Source organism: Macrobrachium nipponense, chromosome 34 (assembly GCF_015104395.2).
Source record: "Macrobrachium nipponense isolate FS-2020 chromosome 34, ASM1510439v2, whole genome shotgun sequence".
NCBI lineage: Eukaryota > Metazoa > Arthropoda > Malacostraca > Decapoda > Palaemonidae > Macrobrachium > Macrobrachium nipponense.
The window spans coordinates 18774779-18795717 of NC_061095.1; the positions used below are offsets into that span (position 1 = coordinate 18774779).

Sequence of the window (20939 nt, forward strand, 5' to 3'; positions counted from 1 at the left end):
GCATCTGTAAAAATCTGGCACAAATACCATTATATTCTCAGTAAGACTTCTCTCTGCTCTCGTAAATTTTTATTGTGGTCCAAGGGCAACTGTTCAGTGCCAAATATGCTTTCATTTGTAATAAAATGAATGACAACCTTATGGTCATTCTTTTGCAGCTGACTTATATCAAAACATTAATCATACTCATTGCTCTTACAAATTTGTTCCGGATGTTGTTCTTAATTTAGCAAATGACACTAACAGTTCTTAATCTCTTTATGTCTTCTGTATACCGTCTGCTTTTAATTTTACGTGACAGAAAACATCAGTGGGTCAAGTTCATGTTCTTCAAATTTTCTTAAAGATATCTTTCTTGACACTGCCAGTAAGCTTTCAAACATACAAGGACGGGTTACCATAGACAATTTAATTCTACACAAATACCACAGATCCAACTACTTTCTTCACATATCAAATGGTAATCTATTATATCCATACAAATGCTCCCAAAAGGGAGGTTCCAAATTCACTAGGGAAGATTTTAACACCAGAATGGTGTATAACATAAATTTTTTCACTGTCTTACAAGCAGATGAATATATTTAAAGCAGTATTAACCCAGAAGTAATGCAAACTTCATAACTTATGAACTTCTAACTTTAAAATTTAACCTTTTGCACTATGCCATAAGGTTTTATGCTGTTAAAGCTTTGCAGTTCTAACTTAGGGATATATGTGCAATGCACATTTCCATTCACACCATCAGTAATCTTTTCACTCTGGTGTCCCAGTGCTTACGTTTAAATTAGGATTACTTAAGAAGAATGCGCAGAGGTTTTAAAGTTCTCAGATGTCACAAAACCTTCCACTTTTTAATTGCATATTTGCAGATCATTTTGGTGTGTGTTTATTTTTACTTCATTTTTATTTTCATCAAGTATTTGAACATGGAACGACATGGTCAGTTGGCTACTTATCATTACAGCATTTGGTACTGATCACTTAATCTACTGAATAGCAACATTACATTTTAAAACTTTATTATAAATAGACACAATAGATCTGAAGAGAATTTGTACTAAATGCAACAGAGCAAGCTCTTAATAGGAGACCTTCTGTGCAATATTTGTCATATACCATACTTAAAAGTACAATGACTGCAGTGATGTAAAACATTTATGATGTACTTAAGATACCTTAATATCTGTTGTGGAATCATTATAACTGTATAAACTATCAATAACTGTATACAACAGTAATTCAGAGCCAAGTTGATTTAAGGGGGCTGAATGCCATTTTTCTTGAAATCAAGTTTTCTAAAAACTCCTAAGGCAAACTAAAATGCGTCCATGAGTCGTCCACCATCGCTCTCTAGGTTTTTGGGGATGGAATTTTAAAGTGTGTGAAACCGTATTGCTGCTTTAATGACATGGCCAAAAAGAAGATCTAAATCAAACCTTGAACCTGTTACAATGGTGCCCTCAACTCCTTTTCTAAAAAGACACAAAAATGTAATCTATTTGGAAATAATAAAAACACTCAAAAAATCAAAACAAAATAAAAAAATAAGCAGTAGAATCCCATGATGAACATGAAGCACTGGTTATTTTGCAAAGGCTGGCTACGTGAGGGAGCTGGTGCCTCACTTGAATGAATATCCCTTAGGGTGGTGTGTGAGTGAGTGAGAGCACACCACACTACATCATCAGAAGTTCCAAGGGAAACTGGAATGTAGGTACGTTATTCTTTCCTTTTCTCATTTTAATAAAACATACCCTTGCAAAATCTTTGATGAGGGCTAATACCTAAGTCTTATTTTTCTATTCCAATAAAATCATACTGTTAACAAACATGAGGAAAATTTTTTTCATTATTATTAAACTACAGGAATGTTTCTATGACATCTTACCTTAATTTTGTTATAATTAATAAAACATACACATACAAAGCTTTTTACCAAAACTTGAAAAAATGTTAAGATACACTGAATTCTGTAAACTTGGCATTCAGCCCCCTTAAAGCAAAGACAATTATGATATGTAATACATTACTACTTTTATTAAACATACAAAAGTAAAAGAACGGCTTCAGTGATTTATGTACAATATATTTGACTTATTTCACTAAACTACAAAGATTCCTTTCCTTAAGTTAAAACACATATCCAAATCTACAAAATACTCTATAGACAACATTACTACCCTAAGTTATTAGATCTAATCTTAGTTTTCCCTCATTTTCCACCAAGTAAGTCATATCAGCTAAAGTCTGCTCTACCATAAACTCTTCACACCGTTCATTCATCTGTGGAAAGAAAATTACAATGAGAAATCCAAAATCTTATGCATACTGTAAACAAATTACTTCTAGGTTGTATAGAAATGTTAGTTACCAAGTAAACTTCCCAGCCTAAGTTCTATAGGGCATGCACATATTATACTAAACCTTACATAACATAATGAAGTTAGACAAGTAATGTTTTAAGAAAGATAAACAACCCATTGAACTATGAGAATACTGCGAGAATCACATTAATGAACCTATAAAAAAAACTACCGAGTCACTTCAATTAATCTCACAGAACTCACCCATTCGACTTATTTCTAAACAAAAACTGACAATGGAAAAAGAGTAGAGTAAAACATGAAAGGTAAGTGGGAATAAATATTGTACAGCAGTATATAGAAGTTATGGATGTTTTACCTTACTATGGTATTCCCATTATATACTGTACATAAAACGGACAATATCTATCAATGAAGCATATATGTTTATGTTGATGAAAAAATCCTTTGAGCAAGCCTATGAGAGTCATGACATGTGACTCTGTGATTGTGACTAAACTACTCAAGAATAATGATAATATTTTTATTACTTCTATCCATTAAGAATATTGAACCTGGATAAGGAGGAGCCCACAACAATATAAAAAATACATTATGGTTATAAACTCAAGAAACATATAATCACAATTCCTACTTAATAGTAAGATGACATTAAATACCAAGCATTCAAATATCAAGTCCATTTGAGCGCACTCCACTTTGCAGGTCGCTTCCTCAATTTTATCTTTAAGGAACAATCTCTGGAAGTCAGGAAATTCATGTCTGAGAAAGGAGACGTCAAAAATTCGTCAAAAGGTTTTCAGAATCACATGTTCTTCTACGCAATTTTTCAGGAAGCGCCGCTGGCTCTTCTTTCTTAGGCAGGCAGTCCACTTCTTCACTGCCTAAGAAAGAAGAGCCAGCTGCGCTTCCTGAAAAATTGCTTAGAAGAACATATGATTCCAAAAACCTTTGGACGAATTTGTGACGTCTCCTTTCTCAAGACACGAATTTCTTGACTTCCAGAGATCGTTCCTTAAAGATAAAATTGAGGAAGCGACCTGGGAAGTGCAGTGTGCTCATTTGGACCTGAGGAGACAGATGAGAGAACATCAAGTCCATTGCTAGATATACGATTTTTGGTAGTGAAACTATTACTCCTTGTAGTTTTGCTAAAATAGCTTACAATACCTTCTAAAGGGACACGATAGTATTTAGTTAACTCCAGTTCAAAGTTGCAACCAAGCACTCATGTTCCATAAGGACGCTTTTGTCTGATAACTTCCTCCCAAACGAATTCTGGACATTTTCTCACATATATCTTCACAACTGTCCCAAAACAACAGAGGTCAAGAAACACAGCAGTCCCTTGTCATCATGCCAGACACTTTTCTTAATAAAGAACCATGATTATCATGATATATTTGGGAGTTTAACTCTTTCTAGCATCAGCTAATTCTGCACCCAATAACCTTCCTTGAAATCTTGACTTTTAGTATTACTGTATTTTGTCTAGGGTACAAACCTAAGCTTTCATAGCCTGCAAACTGACCAAAAAGCAGCTAAAAATCAATACAAATTTGTCCATCCAAAATTAGAGTACAATAAAATAAAAAAATGACACTAAAACTGCATAAATTGAAAACTTACCCCTCTGAATTCATGAGTAGTGGGGGGATGCTTGAATTCAGGTCCAAAGTTTACAGAAACAGTTATGTTCTTATATAATGATACAGCTGGGTAGTATGTACCACCATATATGTCTCGGAAAGCCTCCCCGTAGCATTTACCATTTCTGTAATAAAATGCATATTCAGATAAAAATTAAGTTTTTGCAAAATTCTACACGTTTTCCATAATACATTTATTTCACAGTCATACTGCAAGTTTTCAAGTCCTCACAAAGGCAGATGCAAACGCTGAAACAATTAGTTTCAATGCACAATGAAGTTGCTAGATTTTCTAATTTAAGAATATATCTATTTCAATTTTACAAGCCAATGCAAACTGACATTTAGCTTTAAACGTATAAACACTTAAATGGAATAATCCCAACAACTTGGAATGTTTGCTGTTAAAAATATGTTTAACTGTAAGCTGTACTACAAAAACATCTTGCAATCAGTTTCCACAGTTATCTTGACATATAAAGAACTGCAGAAAAAATATATCATTTCCTTTATCACTGCTCTTAAAAATAAAGCAGGTAAAGAATCACTTACTTGAAGAAAACAATCTTTGCACCAGGGAGTGGCTTCAGCTTTTTAACAGACTCCGCTAAGTCATCTTTGTCTTCATAGTACAAATGAGAGCGAAACTTTACAAGAGGCTGAAAAGGAGAAAACGAAAATTCAACATTCATCTCAAGAGGCATGAATAAGAAGAACTTTTCCACAGAATGTAAAATACACAAAAAATGTTTCAGATAGTGACATCATTTAAATACAGAATGTTTCTGACAAACACAACCTTTGCAACTAGTAATTCTGCAGTTGCAACTAAACCTTCAAAATGCTGCGTTTGGAAAAATAATTACTGTACATTTTTCTTTAAATGAAGGTTGAATAAAACTAATTCAACGAACTCTAAAGTCCAGTGTTACAAATCAATTTTACAAATGTATTGCATGAAATACGAAAAGAAAAGTAAAATAACTCTTAAAGTGTATAACGTAAGCGTACGTCTATGGGTAGTTCCTGAACTACCTGTAAACCTCACCAAGACTCAAGTCCATGTTTTTGGTACCTGATTTTCTAATATGCAAATTAAAATCCCATTTTCAAATTACGTAATACAACAATTGTACCATATACATAAGAGAGAAACTAACATTCGATCCTATCAATACAAGTTTGTATCAACAAGAATGATGAGAAGGTCAACAGAATTTATGATATTCATTACCTTGTCTTTATAAGTAGGTGGAAATCGAGAAACAGGATTCTTATCCGGAAGACTAATCATAACTCCTAGGATATCACCCTCTGAAAAGCCGCAATCTGCATAGTGTTTTCCTCTCGATTCATGAAAAACAGTACCTTTCCTGAAAGTCAGAATATTTTAAAATTTGAAACATACTTCATGGAACAATTCTGAAAATACCAAATTTGTAACTAATTTGTATTTTTCATAACTAACAAACCTGAGGTCTTAACATTAGGATTTACTAGCGCCAAGCTGGAAACCGGTAGAATTAAAATTACACTTGTGAGATCCAGGGACTAATGGCATCTATACCAGGTCACGGGGCATGTATACCCAGAATGCCCACGGCTACCTGTGACCCATCAGTTATATTTCTAACCCAGTTTAGACTGCTAGAGGGGTGGTTCGAGGTGGGCCTTTAACTGTTAAGACCTCAGGTTTGTTAGTTATGAAAAATACAAATTAGTTACAAATTTGGTATTTGTTCATACACGAAACAAACCTTCGGTCTTAACATTAGGATAGACTTACTATTGGAGGGAGGCAAGTCTCTACAACTGACTGGGAGTTTGCCACCTTATCCATTTCCGAATATATAGGGAAATTCTAAGAGAATGGACAATGAACCTAGGACCAAAGATATAAGCGGATCTATTGGTTTTCTCCCACTGGGTGTAGATACCATTCTACTGTTTACTCTTGTCCCTTGCAACTGGATCCACCTTCACCCCTCTTTTCCCTATTATCCAGAGGGGTGTGTTGCTACTGAAAAGTATATCATCAGCTAAGATAGCTTCACAGTATGGCTGACCATCTCACCTGCATCTAGTCCGTTCCAGCACATGACGGTACTCTCCTTCATATTGCCCGTAGTTAAAGGAGTAGGAAGAAAGTAGTAAAGAAAAAAGACCAGTCATCCCATTCATTCTACTTTCATACCTTCATCTTAGACTAGACGCAAACTGACCCGCCAGGGGCACTGGATGAACTATATCACTTGTTGGGCCGCCACCACTGGACCCAAGGAAAAGGTGTCCAAGGATCTATGGGCAACATCTTTCAAATAAAATGAGGTGAAAGTTGTTTGGCGCTTCCACACACCAGCTTTCAGAATTTTATCCACAGACATGTTCTTCTTAAATGCCAGGGAAGCACTCACACCCCTGATGTCATGAGCTCTAGCTCCCACCTGGCTATCTGACCCTCTGTCTTCTGCCGTATAAGCATCTCTGTTCGTCTCCCTTAGCCAAAATGATATTGTATTCTTGGACACTTCCTTCTTGTTCATCCTGTACTTACGAACAACTTCTGGCACCCCGGCCTGAGGTGCCTTGTTCTCTTTAAGTACTCCCTTAGTGCCCTGACGGGGCACAGGAGCATCTCAGCTTTGTCGTTGTCTACAGTCTGCCAAGGAAGGTATGGTAAAGGAGTCGAATCTGCCGTCTACTATTGTTGGATTTTGGGTCTTGGCCACGAATTCTGGGACAAACTCACATACCATTGATCTCCAACCTCTCGAGTGCTTTATGAGATATGAGAGGCCATGTAGCTCCCCACCCTTTTGGTTGAAGCCAGGGCCAATAAGAAGACTGTCTTCAGGGTCAGGCTCCTATCCGTGGACTGCCTTAGTGGTTCGTAGGGGGGTTTTGTCAGACTACTCAGTACCTTGGTCAGATCCCAATCTGGGCTTTTAGCTCCTTTGGTGGGCATGACTGTTCAACAAAGCTCCTCATCAGCATGGCCAACTCCCATGAAGACGATATGTCCACTCCTTTCATTCGTAAGACTGAGGCTAGAGCCGCCCTGTACCCCTTCACTGCAGATACAGACATATGTTTTTTCTGTTCTGAGATATATCAGAAAGTCTGCTAACTGCTGAATAGTGGTACCGAGTGGAGACACGTTCCCTCTACGACACCAATCACAGTATGCTGACCACTTTCCTTGGTATACTGTCGCAGATGATTTTCTGATATTCCTGCCATCTGAGTTGCTGCTTTCTGCGAAAACCCTCGCTCTCGGAGGAGATACTTGACAGTCTCCACCCGTGAAGCGATAGGGACTTCACCGACTGGTGGTACCTCTCCACGTGAGGCTGACACAGAAGGTTGCTCCATGGAGGTAACTCTCTTGGCACATCTACTAGGAGTTCCAGTAGGTCTGGAAACCACTCTGCTTTCGGCCATAACGGGGCTACCAGGGTCATCTTGAGGTTCTGAGACTGCATTACCCTGTTCAGAACCTGACGAATTAGACAAAATGGAGGAAATGCGTACACGTCCAGATTGTCCCAGGGGTGTTGTAGCGCATCTTCTGCTACTGCCTCTGCGTCCGGGACTACTGAACAATACACTTCCAACTTTTGTTGTACCTGGTTGCGAATAGGTCTATGATCGGTCCTTCCCACAACATGAGCATCCTGTCCACTACCTGTTGGTGTAGGGACCACTCCGTTCCCAGAATCTGATCCCTGCGGCTCAACTTGTCGGCCACTATGTTTCTTTTTCCTGGAATATACCTGGCCTTGATGTCTACCAGGTTCTCTATAGCCCACTGGTGAAGTTGAACTGTCATCACATGTAACTGCCGAGAAACTAGGCCTCCTTGCTTGTTTATATAAGCTACTACTGTGGTGTTGTCTGACATCAATACCACTGAGTGTCCCTTTACTCTCTCCCTGAATTCTTGTAGAGCCAGAAAAGCTGCTTTCAACTCCAGCACGTTTATATGGAGTTCTCTGTCCTTGCAACTCCATTTTGCTGACACCATCAACTCCTCCATATGGGCGGCTCCCCAGCCTTCTAGTGACGCATCCGAGAACAGCAAGAGGTCTGGGGAGGATTGTTGAAGGGGGACACCCACTGTCAGATTGTCGTCGTTCACCCACCACAGCAAGTCTTTCCTCACTTCTGCCGACAAGGGAATTTGCTCGTACGGGTGATCTACTGTTGGTGACCAAAACTCCTTCATCCTCCATTGTAGGGACCGAAGGTGTAGCCTTCCTTGTGGTACTAGCTTCTCCAGGGAGGTTAGGATTCCCAGCACCACCTGCCACTGTCTTGCTGGCTGTGTCTGCTTTCCCAGAAAGGCATTCACCACTTGTTTGCATTTCTCTACTCTTTGGTCTGTCGGGAATACTTTGGTTTGTGTTGTGTCTATCACATTCCCAGAATATTTCCAAACGTTGACTTGGATCCAACTGCGACTTCTGCTGATTCACCACAATACCTAGGCTGTGACAAAGCTGCAGGAGGGCCGCCCTGTCCCTGAGTAATTTCTCCCTGGACTTTGCTATCACCAGCCAATCGTCCAGATATCTTATTAGCCTGATCCCCTGAGCATGCGCCAACGCCGACACGAGGGTGAACACTCTTGTAAAAACTTGAGGAGACGTTGTCAATCCGAAGCACAGGACCTTGAATTCGAAAGCTTTCCCTGCAAGACTGAAGCGGAGAAATTTCCTTGAAGACTGATGGACTGGTATCTGAAAGTATGCGTCCTTTAGATCGACTGTAAGCATAAAGTCTCCGATTCTGACTGCTTGTAGAACCGTTTTCGGAGTTTCCATCTTGAAACTGGTTTTCCTTATAAACAGATTCAGCGTTGACAGGTCTATTACTGTCCTCCACTCCCCGTTGGCTTTGGGTACCAGGAAAATCCTGCTGTAGAAGCCTTTTGTCGGACTGCATACTTGTTGCACAGCTCCTTTTTCCATCATCTTCTTCACTTCGTCCTGCAGAATAGTGGCCTTCTGAGATTTGTGGGCATAAGTGACGTGGGGTAATGGTTGATCTGTCAGGGGCGGGGATAACCTCGAACAGAATCAAATACCCGATCCTGAGAACATCCACCACCCACTGCTCTGCCCCTAGTTCCTGCCACACCTTCCAGTGATTTGCCAGGCAACCCCCCACTGGTGTGGCCGAGTGATGGGAGGCGCCCATCCTATCTTCTTGAGCCTCTCCCTCTTCCCCTATTGCCCCTTCCTCTGTTGTTTCTATTGTGAAAGGGCCGATGAGTTATCCTCTTTGGGGAAGAGGGTCTTGTGACTCTATTAGGGATGCTATGTCTCACTGTCTTCTTCCGAGACATCTGCTGTTGTCTTCCCTCCAAAGGAGTAGTTTGACTGTTAGACGTTTCCTAACTGCCTGTTGCACCAACCTATCGTTAGTGTCCATCCTTCTTCTATCTATCGCCTCTTCCAGTATGACCTCTGGCAACAGCAGTTGCGATTCCAAGATATCCCCATTCCTCATTGCTAACAGGGAATCCAAATCCACATTGCGGCTTAGTCTAGCCAATGCTGCATCTCTCCTCATTTAGCAGGATATTGCCCAAACATTGGCACTTACGTTTGTCAGGTACGCAATCGCCTTGGAACCTGACTGTAGTAATCTAATGAACAATGGTTCATCCACTACTTTCCTTGTTGCTTCCGAGGATGCAATTTTCGCCACTGCTGTTGACCAAAGGTCTAACCAGGAAGCAGCCTGAAAGACAGAAGAAGCTGTTGCTTCTAACGTAGCAGCCTCTTGGTACGTCATCGAAGGGCACTCCATTTTAACCTGATCCAAGGTTAATCCAGGCCTTAACCTTACAACATTAGGGTTCATTTGTCTAGACAGCAAAGGGACCTTCGGTGTCGTATAATATTTCCTTTGCTTTATCATTGGAGGGGGAATAAATTTAAGTGATCTATTAGATCTTAAGGAATAATCCCTCCCTGCAATCTTTGCGTTTACGTGTTGCAAGACCGATTCCGCATGACTCGAACAAGGCAATTCATACGACACCTTGGTATCCCTCTTTAGTCCAAACGCCATGTCAATTCCAGGAGGAAGCATACTGGCCGGTGTTTCTGTTTTCTCCGAAAGGCTATTGAATTGACGAATCAAATCAATAACCTCTGCATACGAGGCCAGAAACTCTTGGTTTTCTCCTTCCTCAGGCTCTAGTGTACCACTCTCCGTCACAAGGGATGTTGTCTCGCCTCTATCTTCTGACAGACGGCCCGGAATTCCACGGCTGCCTGCCCCTACGGTCGCGGTCTCTTTGATCTTTGCTGGCCGCTGTTGGCTCGATCCCGGATAGTCAGCAGGGGAACGAGAACGTCTCACTCTTTCTCTGCTCACGGATCTAGAGCGAGAATCTCGTCTAGATCTCCAAGATGAAGGCTCCCTTAAGACAGAGATAAGTTCGTCTCTATTAGCATTGGCATCGTTTTCGAGCGTCGGCGAGCCCGGCCTCGACCTTCTATCCAGACGGACACTGCCTTCCACGAACGTATCCGCCGAGGTTGCCAACTCTCTATTTTTCGTACTTTTAATAGGAGCCTTATTGTCCTTCGTACGTATTTTGAACGGCCTTACGGGCGAAACTGGGACCTGCATTCCATCCTCTGCTGCACCTTTCGCCGCCAACGTCGATTTTACCAGAGGTATCGCAGTTTTTGCGATCCGAACTGGCAACTCCGCCTCGGCCGCTAGCTCGCCGGCCGTCACCTCTCTCGCTTGTTCGATTTCTTGCGAACGGCTTCGTCTGCCAACCTTGTGCTTAATAGCCACTGATTTTCCGACCTTCTTGCTGACTTGGAAATGACAGTCTTGGTCCGAAGAAGAGGAAGAATTGATTCTTCTCCTCTTAGCCCGAGGATCCGCCAGGAACTCCTGAATCCTCCTCCAACGCTTGACTGGCGCTCGCCGTGACGTTATCGGACTTAGCGATGACGCCGAACTAGAGGAAGAAGACGAAGAAGTCGAATCACACTTTTTCTTTTTCTCTCTCTTATTCATTCTCTTCTCTATATCCTGTAATTTCTGCATTACAGTTTGCATTGACGGGTCAGAAGGCGTATTAGCGTCTGGGTGCAGCGAAAAAGGCCGAGAATCGGTCTGTGATGTCATCACGCCTGCCATATCAGTGTGTGACGTATGTTGTGACGTCATCCCTCTCGTAGGGAGAGACTGAGAGGTTTCTGCTGGCAACCGCACGTTTGCTGCCAAAACTACCTCCCACGTTCTGCATCGCTGTAAATACTGAGTGGGATGGTGAAGCCGCGGCATTAATTCCCATAAATTGCAAGCCCGGGGGATGAGGAACATTCAGCGCTGCCGGACCCTGCTGGAACCGTGACGTCATATAATGCGCAAGCAACCATCCAAGGTTGGTACGCCTGGTAGGCCTAGCGCTGACCACGTACCATCTAACCTATGCGCGTGAGTAGCAGGAGCCTGGAACAAAGATGGCGGATCTCCCCCTCTACTTGCTGGGAACAAAGGAGAGTGCAAATTATTCATAAAATTACCCAAGGCCCCTCCTGACGTTTCCGATACAGAACCGCTAGGAGAAACCGAAGGGGTATGAGACAATTCAAAAGCAGGTGGAGAAACATATGGAGCAGCCTGGTTTATTACCGATACAAAAGAAGCCGGTAAGGTTTGGTCATCCAAAGATGGCGCTCTTTACCTTTTGTATTGGCTTTTCCCATAGAACTTCTTCCACTGTTCCACCGACCAACCGCGACAAACAGAACACGGATTAGTAACCGTACATACGTTTTCCCTGCACCTACTACACGTTGGATGAGGATCCGTCGACACCGAAGTTAGGAACCTAGAACATGGAAAGCCACTGACTCCTGGGCATTTCCTTTGTCTCCTCTTCGAAACGGTAGACGATCCCGATGTTGAGGCAAAATTCTCCATCATACCACGTATACACTCTTACCACACACTGATCACACTTGGAGAAAGAAAGGAATGAAAAATAAAAATAAAAAATGGATAAAGAACGGGCAAACTGAAAAAACCGGCTTTAAATGAGATAGACAGTAACACGTCTTATCTTAAAGGCGGTAGGAAAATAACTGATGGGTCACAGGTAGCCGTGGGCATTCTGGGTATACATGCCCCGTGACCTGGTATAGATGCCATTAGTCCCTGGATCTCACAAGTGTAATTTTAATTCTACCGGTTTCCAGCTTGGCGCTAGTAAATCCTAATGTTAAGACCGAAGGTTTGTTTCGTGTATGAACAATTATAGTTTTCCTTATTGTGAGCAAACATCATACACACACTTTTCTGTAATTTACCATCACCAACAAAGCCTTTGTTACTTATAAATAATGCCAATTAATTTAAACAGTTACATTACACACAACTCCAACATTACCGATGCTTGACGACTAATTTACATACAACACACACTACAAAGTATCCCCATCAGCCATATTACAAATCATCTAAGAAACTCTACAATGTACAGTGACAAATATACTTTTTATTTTGGCTAAGATGCCCCCCACCCTGAGTTTCAAAATGCATAAGATCCCTGAAAGAACACCAAAGTTCTTGAATAAAGTATACAAGACTCTGGCATATGTTGAATCAACATGCAATTAATTTTAACAATTCATTGCTTCCATCATTACTCTGTAAGTTTGCACTTACATACAGGCAGTCCCCGGGTTACGACGGGTTCGGGTTATGACGTTCCGAGGTTAGGGCGCTTCTCAACGCTCATCTGACAGATGAAATATGACACCAAAAATGCAAAATAATCAATATTTGAAGTTTTTTTTTTTTTTTTTATGAAAAATGCAATAAGAATGCAGTTTACATAGATTTCAATGTACCCAAAGCATTAAAAGTAAGGTTTTCTTAGGATTTTTTTACAATGTTCCGGCTTACGACGCGTCTCAAGAACGGAACCTCCGTCGTAACCCGGGGACTGCCTGTATCCATATTATAAAAGTTACTTAAACAGAATTTTTATTAAAAATTTCTGAATTTCATAAGGACAACCAAAATGATATGCCCTTGAATTAAGGGCAAATATTAAGGCAGATAATGTGGATGTTTGCCATACAAGTGTGAGAGTAAGGAAAAGGAAAGAGAAGAACTGAAAGTGACAAAGCATAGCACTTGAGACAACAGCAACCTGCAAGAAGCACTTAGGTACACCTATTGTGAACCTCTCGCAGTAAATAGCAGTAAACATGGTACATCCCTAGAGATTCTATACTAGAAGAAAAAAAGCTTCTTATGTTGTTGTTCAACCAATATGAATGAACAAGTACATAAGTGGGTTATAACTGAAAAGTACATATGTACTTTTGTCAGCAATTAAACACTGAAAAAATTTTCTAGTCAAGCAAGTATTTTCATCTGTAGTGCTTAAGGAATTGAATTTTTAAAAACTTCACCATATATGTTGCTAAATTACATTTCTGTACGTGACTAAGAATATAAATCTCCTAAGAATACTATAAGAATGAATACCTCTGGATATCTCCCAATACATCATTTCATGTTCATAAATTTCTTACCTTGACCTCCAAGAGTATCCAAATTTATCATAACCTAAAGGTGCTTGGAGATTGGCTAACTGTTGGCACCACCCGAGCCGTGTGTGGGATCCTTCTGGCTGCTCATCGATCGTACATTCAAAATACCAGGTACCGTAACTTACCCCTACAATGATACAGTGCATTTACATTAGAAAAATTATAAAGGTTTATCAGAATATGTAATAATATCTATATATAAAAATACACAATAAAAAAAGATAAAAAAGGTTTTGTTAATCACATATCAGTAACAAAAGCAAAAGGACACTATTGGTTGATAATATTCCATTAGTATCAAATTCATAACTTACCATGTGTAGCTCGAATTAGACAATATCCTTTATCTCCTGTGACAGCCAGACGATCATCGGCTGTGCGCAGCTGAGGTGCCCTGTCATGAAGTGCAAGAAGCACAGCTCCAGGGCAAAGGGCCCTATAAAGCCAGCCTGGAATTGGTTTACCGGCCCAGTCGTTACTTTGATCAAACTCTTGCCTGCAAACAAAATATAAATTTCTCTGTACTCTCTAATATAGTATGAACACTACAGATGAGAGAACAAATATGATGAATGGTTAAACCAGTTGAACCGAGAATTATCTCATGGTGGCCAACCAGCATTTTTTACAACATGCTAGCAAAAATTTTGATAAAGTATGACCACTTCTGTCAGTTACTCTTTTTTCTCTACATCCCACTGACCCAAATGGGTCCATCAGCATCATATCTAATTCACTATTTAGTCAAGAAAAAGCAAGTTTGTAAGGAAACCCCTCTTCTGTTCCTTCCTCATCTGGAATAAAAACAATTTTACTTGGTTGTGAGCTGAAATATCCCCACAAAAAAGAAAGAGCTAGTAGCCTCACAGTGTAAGAAATACATCACACCTGAATAACAAAAACTAGCATTCACTTAAAACTGACCTAGCCCACAATCAAATGACCACAATAATGTACAAGCATTACCTGAAGGGTGCATGAGGATCTGGTTCAGCTAAAATGTATCGATAACCATCCTTATTGAACGGATGATCAACAGGATATCCATGTAACTTAGGAGCTGGCATGTCCCCTCTGGCCTTCTTGCTGCTGGCTGTCGTATCTGGCATCTTCCTCTTCGCTCCTCGACCTTTACCTGAAGGTTGCTGTTGAGCTAAATAATAAAAATAAAAGATTTCAAAATAACAAAATGCATTTTCATTTCTGCATAACAAGCAAATATATATTACAATAATTCACATATATGGAATAACGCATATAAAATCATGGTATTCATAGGTGTTTAATTCCTTTAATAATTAAATAAAATAAGCAAATGACACTTTTCTAAATAATAGAGCCAATTAACTCTTGAAACTTAAAATAATGTGGCATCAGACAATACCACATTCATGCTCTGCATGCATAAAATGGTACATAAATCAATATAAATGCATTTAAACCATACAAAAATATACATAATTTCTCTATATATATATATCCTAAAAATGCAAGAAATGGCAATCAATAATAATGAAGAATACAATTCTTTCTACATACGTACTACTAAACTGCCTATCTATAGGGCAGTATAGTTTTTTGTATTCCCAACAAAATATAAAATTGAACTGTACTAAGACAACGATGTTTTCTTTACAACTTGAGCTATTGTTAAATACTGAAATGCTCACAATTTTTAAAAAGTTACTTTTAACCTAACCTAAACATCTTTATGACTGTCTACTTTCAAGTTAACTTAAATATATCCTATTTTGAAACAATTTTATTGATATATGAAAGGGTATTCATAAAAATACCAGTCGTAAAATTTTCAAATGAAAGACCATCTGATGTTTGCAACTCCAATGAAATAAAACATCAGCTACTTCATTTACATAAAAAAATAACTGAAGATAGTAGCACTTGAAAAGTGTTTAAACTCTTACACATATGCTCTCTATAGAACCATGCACAACTTAAAATGTTTACTGAAGTATGAAACAGATTTTATGTACAATATATATAGTATTAGGAACAACTATCTTCCACTACTATGTAAATTCATAGTTTATTGCGTCCCACTGGTATCTGAGCCTGGGGAACTTACATTTAAACATGAAATTTTTTCCACTGAGTTACTATCAGCTTAGAGAGTTGAGACACACGGTAATGACACTATTTCCCCTATTGAGTGATTAAATCAGTAACTGCTCCAATTTATCTGCTCAAAATTCATAAAAATTACAGAGAATTATTGGACCTTTATGAAGTGATATTTTGTTGCCCTGTCTATATGTGAGGATGCATGGGAAATAAACTTGGAGTACAAGAGTAAAACCCATGAAAATTAAAAGTAAAGTTATTGCTCTCATGGCTTAACCAGCCCTTTTAGATGTACTATGTACTGTCAATGCAGATTTCATTCAGTCATTCACTTATTTCTTTCTATCTTCTACTTTTCAGTCTTCCATTTTGGACATGTACCAGAGCAGCAAGAAAATTCCCTCGACACCTAATCCTTACAGGTTCATCATACATATGGCATGTTCGTAACATTTCTCAAGGTGAATTTTTAACAACTTTAAAAACAAAGGTTTCAAGTTGTCACCACTTTCCTTAAATTTCTGGCTATTATTTCTTTTTTTATTTGATCAAAAAGAATTTTTTTTTTTTTACTTCTTTCCATACTTCAAAATTAATGAAACTTTCACTCAGCTGGGGAACTTACTGATTCTACTCAATATTACATAATTTATGAAATGTAATGCATATTTTATACCACTGAAATTAGTATGGCAAAGAAATGCTTCTTTGCCATAAATTTCATGTACACATTTTTGTCAAAATGTGTACATGAAATTTTACTAAAGAAACTTACTCTTTCTATAGTTGAAAATAAAACCTGGGAGACATGTTTTACATAATCATTGATGGATTATCTGAAATTCCTTTGCCACTAGACCATCATATTTAAAGACGACTACCCTCTTTCAAAACTGCCCCACCTAGTCTTTGACACCAAACTGACACTCGTCAAGAAAATATCAATTTTTCATATCCTTTACCTGGCCATTATACATCTTTACGAACAATTAGAAATACAATACGCAACACTACATCACACTTAAAATCTTTAATACTGAGTTTTCCAAGTTTCCTTGCAGATACACCTGCACATATTAGGGTTAATCAACCCCCATCAAAACACATTCCGACGTATAGTAAAAAATATATCTTATAACGTTTGAGATCAAATATATGCAATACTCTGATGAAACCATCCACAGCTATAAACCGATTCAATATCGCTATCCCTGTTAACTTGTTTCAACTTTATGTGATATTTACTATCATTCTGTACTTTACATATGTCTAACCCTTATCAATACTCTTTCCAAAAATGGAGAGATCATATTCCACTATAACAAGCAGAAGTCATCAGCAATTCAAAGGGTTTCATGCATTTTCTTTGAATAAGGGGAACCTATATTTTCTACTGATAAAATTCCTTAAAAAAAAATTACAGCAAAAGCATTTAAAGTAAAAGTACACCTACCATGGCAATATCTTACTGCAACTACACAGTGAAAATGAGCATAATAAAATGTAACTACAAACTGTCACAGCCAACTTTCAGCAGAAAACTACAGAGATTAACATGATCTAATGAAGCAACAGATGACATAACATTTAAGCAAGGTTCACTAAAGAAAAAGTCTTAAGTTAACATGACATATATATGTATATGAACGACGAGAACAAGCTTCTTACCAGCTCCTGCGGTTCCCTCTCACCAGCTCGCACACCCACACATACTATTTCAGAACTTTTAATATTGAGGAATGTTAAAACTATTTGCTTCTTTCCTCTAAATGTGATATCAACTTGAATTATTTACAGGACTAAAAAATCACTATGAAATCATATATATAAGAAAGTCATGTTGGAAAGGACAGCAAATGACAGGACAGGACAAAATAAGATAGGAAAGTCAAAAGGAGTGATTTAATTAAACCCTAACTAGGCACTGCTGATCACTTTCTAAGCTAGGAGGAACTTCATTCAAACTGAGTTCTGAATGAAACTCTCATGACAATTATGAGTTCTTAATATCAATTCTGTTATTTTGCCCTAAATGTCAACTTGAAAATGATCTAGACTAACTTTTAGTATAAATGTATATAAATATTTGATGGCAAAGTTTTTGGCACCAAAATGGTAATAGTACCGAGTGTAAATTACGGTCATTTATCTAAAAATAATCACCATGCTACAAACATTACACCACACCATAAAAAAACCTCCCATGTGCAATTTTTTCCATTTCATGACTTGTAACTACTTTCATAGTTCTGCACAACCCACTTACTTCACCTACAATTGGAGCCAATACACTAAGTAATTTCATTGCTGCAAATTACAAACGCTAATGTAAAAAACGGACAATCCTCACAAACATTTTTATAATTCTGATCACAGCTGATAAAACCTGAAGAATATGGTTGCACAATCTTGGCAACTTAAGCTCAGACATGCTGATGAATCTACTCTGGTTCACATATATACACTGACATCTAAATACTGGATTGCCTTAACTGAATTTCTTCCTATAGTTCTGCAGGGAATTTTACAATGTTGTGCTATTCTTATTGAATGCTGCACAACTAATATGGTACCAAGCAGTCTTCAGAACTTGCTTGGGTGGGTGGGTTAACTGTGAAATGTGTTAGTTATTATTATCATATTATAAAGGATTAGTGTATTCAGACCTCTGAGCTAATAAAGGCTCTTCTCAGGCTCGTTGCAATATGTTAGTGGAATTAATACTTGGTTTAGCTGCTGCGAAGCCTAATCTTGTGTGAAAACCTAGTAATCCAATTAGTACATGGTGAATAGCCACTTGGCTAATCTGTTTCTGCGTGTGGAGGAGTTCTAAGCAAACAATTTAAGAACTGATACTAGTTTTCTCAGGGATGACATACAACTCTATATAAGTAATACAAATTCTTGTCACCGACTCAAATATGAAAATACTAGCTGGTGTCTACCAATAAAAATATAATCTATTTTCTACATTAATCTCTACTGAAAGCTATGTCACTGAGCCTTCTATTCTTACCCTATATGTTTTCTTAATTACCAGTATATACTTATCATATGGTAAATGTCAGTAAAAGTTGCATTTTATCATATTTACAAAGGCAAAGAACTCAACAAAATTTTCACTGCAAGATGTGGTTGTGAAAAATATGACACAGTAATCATGAAGATATAATTTTAGATAAAATTCAAAGCTTCCTGTAAAATTGCTTATCTAATTCAAGTCATTACTATGATGGTACTGTACTGTAATAACTATGCACCTGAAAAGTTAAGTGCAAGAAAATCTGTAAGTATACATTCACACTCTACATGTACAGAATAAATGGAGTACTTTTGTGAATAAGAATAAATAAGAAGCGGCGTCTGACTTAGCAAGGAAGGAGTTATTTATCTATAAATAAGATTTGTTTTTGTTTCTCTCCCAAAAATCAACAAAAAAAATATCCTAGATCAGAATATTGAATAACCGTCTCAAGAAGTTACAGAACTATCAAGTGCTCTCTTTTTGTAATGAAACTTGAAACTCAAAAATAACTATAAAGCATCTGATTACAAAAAACCTGCACCTGAAAGACTTCCAGCCTCATCCTCATGAAACTGTCAACATTGAACCCTATGCAAAACTGTGGGCTCCATCTGGAAAAACTTTTACTCGAGACTTCTGAAACTGTCCACAATGACCCCTGACGTGCCAAGACAACATACAATTAACCAAACTTGATAGCAACAAGACATAATAGCATATTATCATTACATTTTTCTATGTTAGTGCCACACAAGTTAACATCTGTTTGCACATCAGCAGTGTTATCAAAAGATTACTGTCACACAATACTTTTGCATGAACAAGCATGCATCTTAAGCTCCGAAATTTTTCTAAGATCTTTTTACCAGACAGTTCTTTTAATATGGTTAACACTCCTTTGTCTTGTGAGGTTCAAGCAAGCAGTAGTAAAGCAGCACAAAAAAATTTTTATACACTGGATCCAAGTGGCCAAAACAAATCATTTGAATAAAAAAGGTAAAGGACAAGTAAAAGTGGTTTGAAAAATTGACATCTTAACATTAGCAAATTATTAGCCACAACGAAATCTATGGTACCATGAAAGAACGCTACGGGAAAAAAATTGTTTGAAATATAACTAATGAGTTCAGAGTATCCTCCAGTGAATGAATAAAAAATATATATTATCTATAAAGTTTCCTGGATCCAGTACCCCAGTTTTACTGGACAAATCTGAACAGGCTACTAAACCACATATGGGGCCTGTTGCAAGAGACAAGGTGCATAATGGCCAAGTTATTCCATGGGTGGCAACTGCCGTTAGGCTGGGGGAGAGAGACGGTGAGAAGGATACGTACTGGAGCTGGAGAATGGAGATCGTAACCCACCAGGAGCATCAACAACCGGTCGGATGAGTGTCAAGTCAGTTGTCAGCAAACCGAAAAATGGATGATGAGGACCTGGCTCGCCGCTCTCACCAGTTTCTTCTACGGTGAAGTAGGTATCAACCTCTTTCATCAACATTCTCTGTAACTAGAGTTGACAGAGATTAGGACTTGGCTATTTAGGTGTAAATAAAAGGTTATTTTTGAGGAGATAAACAGCCATCAATGGACACTGTGCAGTGTGCTGGATGTGAAAATTAACATCTTTTATCAAGACTTGAATCATCTTCCTCACCTTCACCATCACTTTTACACTGAGCTCTCTACACCCTCTTACTTCTTGCATACTTTCTGCTCGAATTCTCACCAGGTCTGAACCTTCATCTAGGCCATAATTCAGTGAATTCTGACTTCTGCCTACTGGTCTTAAAATCATATAATCAGACTTACAGTTGCATGCCATGACTGGGTGGTTCGACGTGCTGAGGTTGTAAGGGCGTCCCAGTGTTGTTCAAGAAAAGGAATGATGTCACGCTGAAGACTGAACATCAATCGTCCATCTTTTTCTTTGGCGTTGTATTGAAGGTTGGCTAGCGCTGTGATGCACATATCTCGAAGCTCTGTCAAAAATTGTTGACGAGGTAATAATTTTTTAAAAATTGATCTAAAAGAAAAATGCACTAACTTTATCCCTCCATTTTAAGTAAATGATATTTACGGTGAAACAGAACAAATTACACCATAGATATTTACAGTTGCGTACACTTCTAAAGGCAATCATTCTGTTCAGGAAAAACACTTGTGAAACTACTTTTGGCATACGTATAATCCATTTATCTATGACTCCTCTTAACTATGGCACCATGGCACATTGTAGATGGTACTAAAATTCT

General features: G+C 38.5%; 1 protein-coding gene across 4 annotated transcripts in view; it reads right to left on the reverse strand.

Moving 5' to 3' along the window:
- Positions 1 to 1004: 1004 nt before the first annotated feature.
- Positions 1005 to 20939, reverse strand: part of LOC135207954 (set1/Ash2 histone methyltransferase complex subunit ASH2-like) — a 343757-nt gene continuing 323822 nt past the window's right edge. For all 4 annotated transcript variants that reach the window (XM_064239974.1, XM_064239973.1, XM_064239975.1 and 1 more), the window contains 9 exons: positions 20497 to 20666; positions 20020 to 20194; positions 14542 to 14728; positions 13890 to 14071; positions 13558 to 13702; positions 5211 to 5349; positions 4529 to 4635; positions 3957 to 4101; positions 1005 to 2286 (listed from right to left, as the gene is read on the reverse strand). In XM_064239974.1, coding sequence (XP_064096044.1) covers positions 2185 to 2286; positions 3957 to 4101; positions 4529 to 4635; positions 5211 to 5349; positions 13558 to 13702; positions 13890 to 14071; positions 14542 to 14728; positions 20020 to 20194; positions 20497 to 20666 — 1352 coding nt within the window. In that variant the 3' untranslated portion in view covers positions 1005 to 2184. The remainder of the gene's footprint in view (positions 2287 to 3956; positions 4102 to 4528; positions 4636 to 5210; positions 5350 to 13557; positions 13703 to 13889; positions 14072 to 14541; positions 14729 to 20019; positions 20195 to 20496; positions 20667 to 20939) is intronic.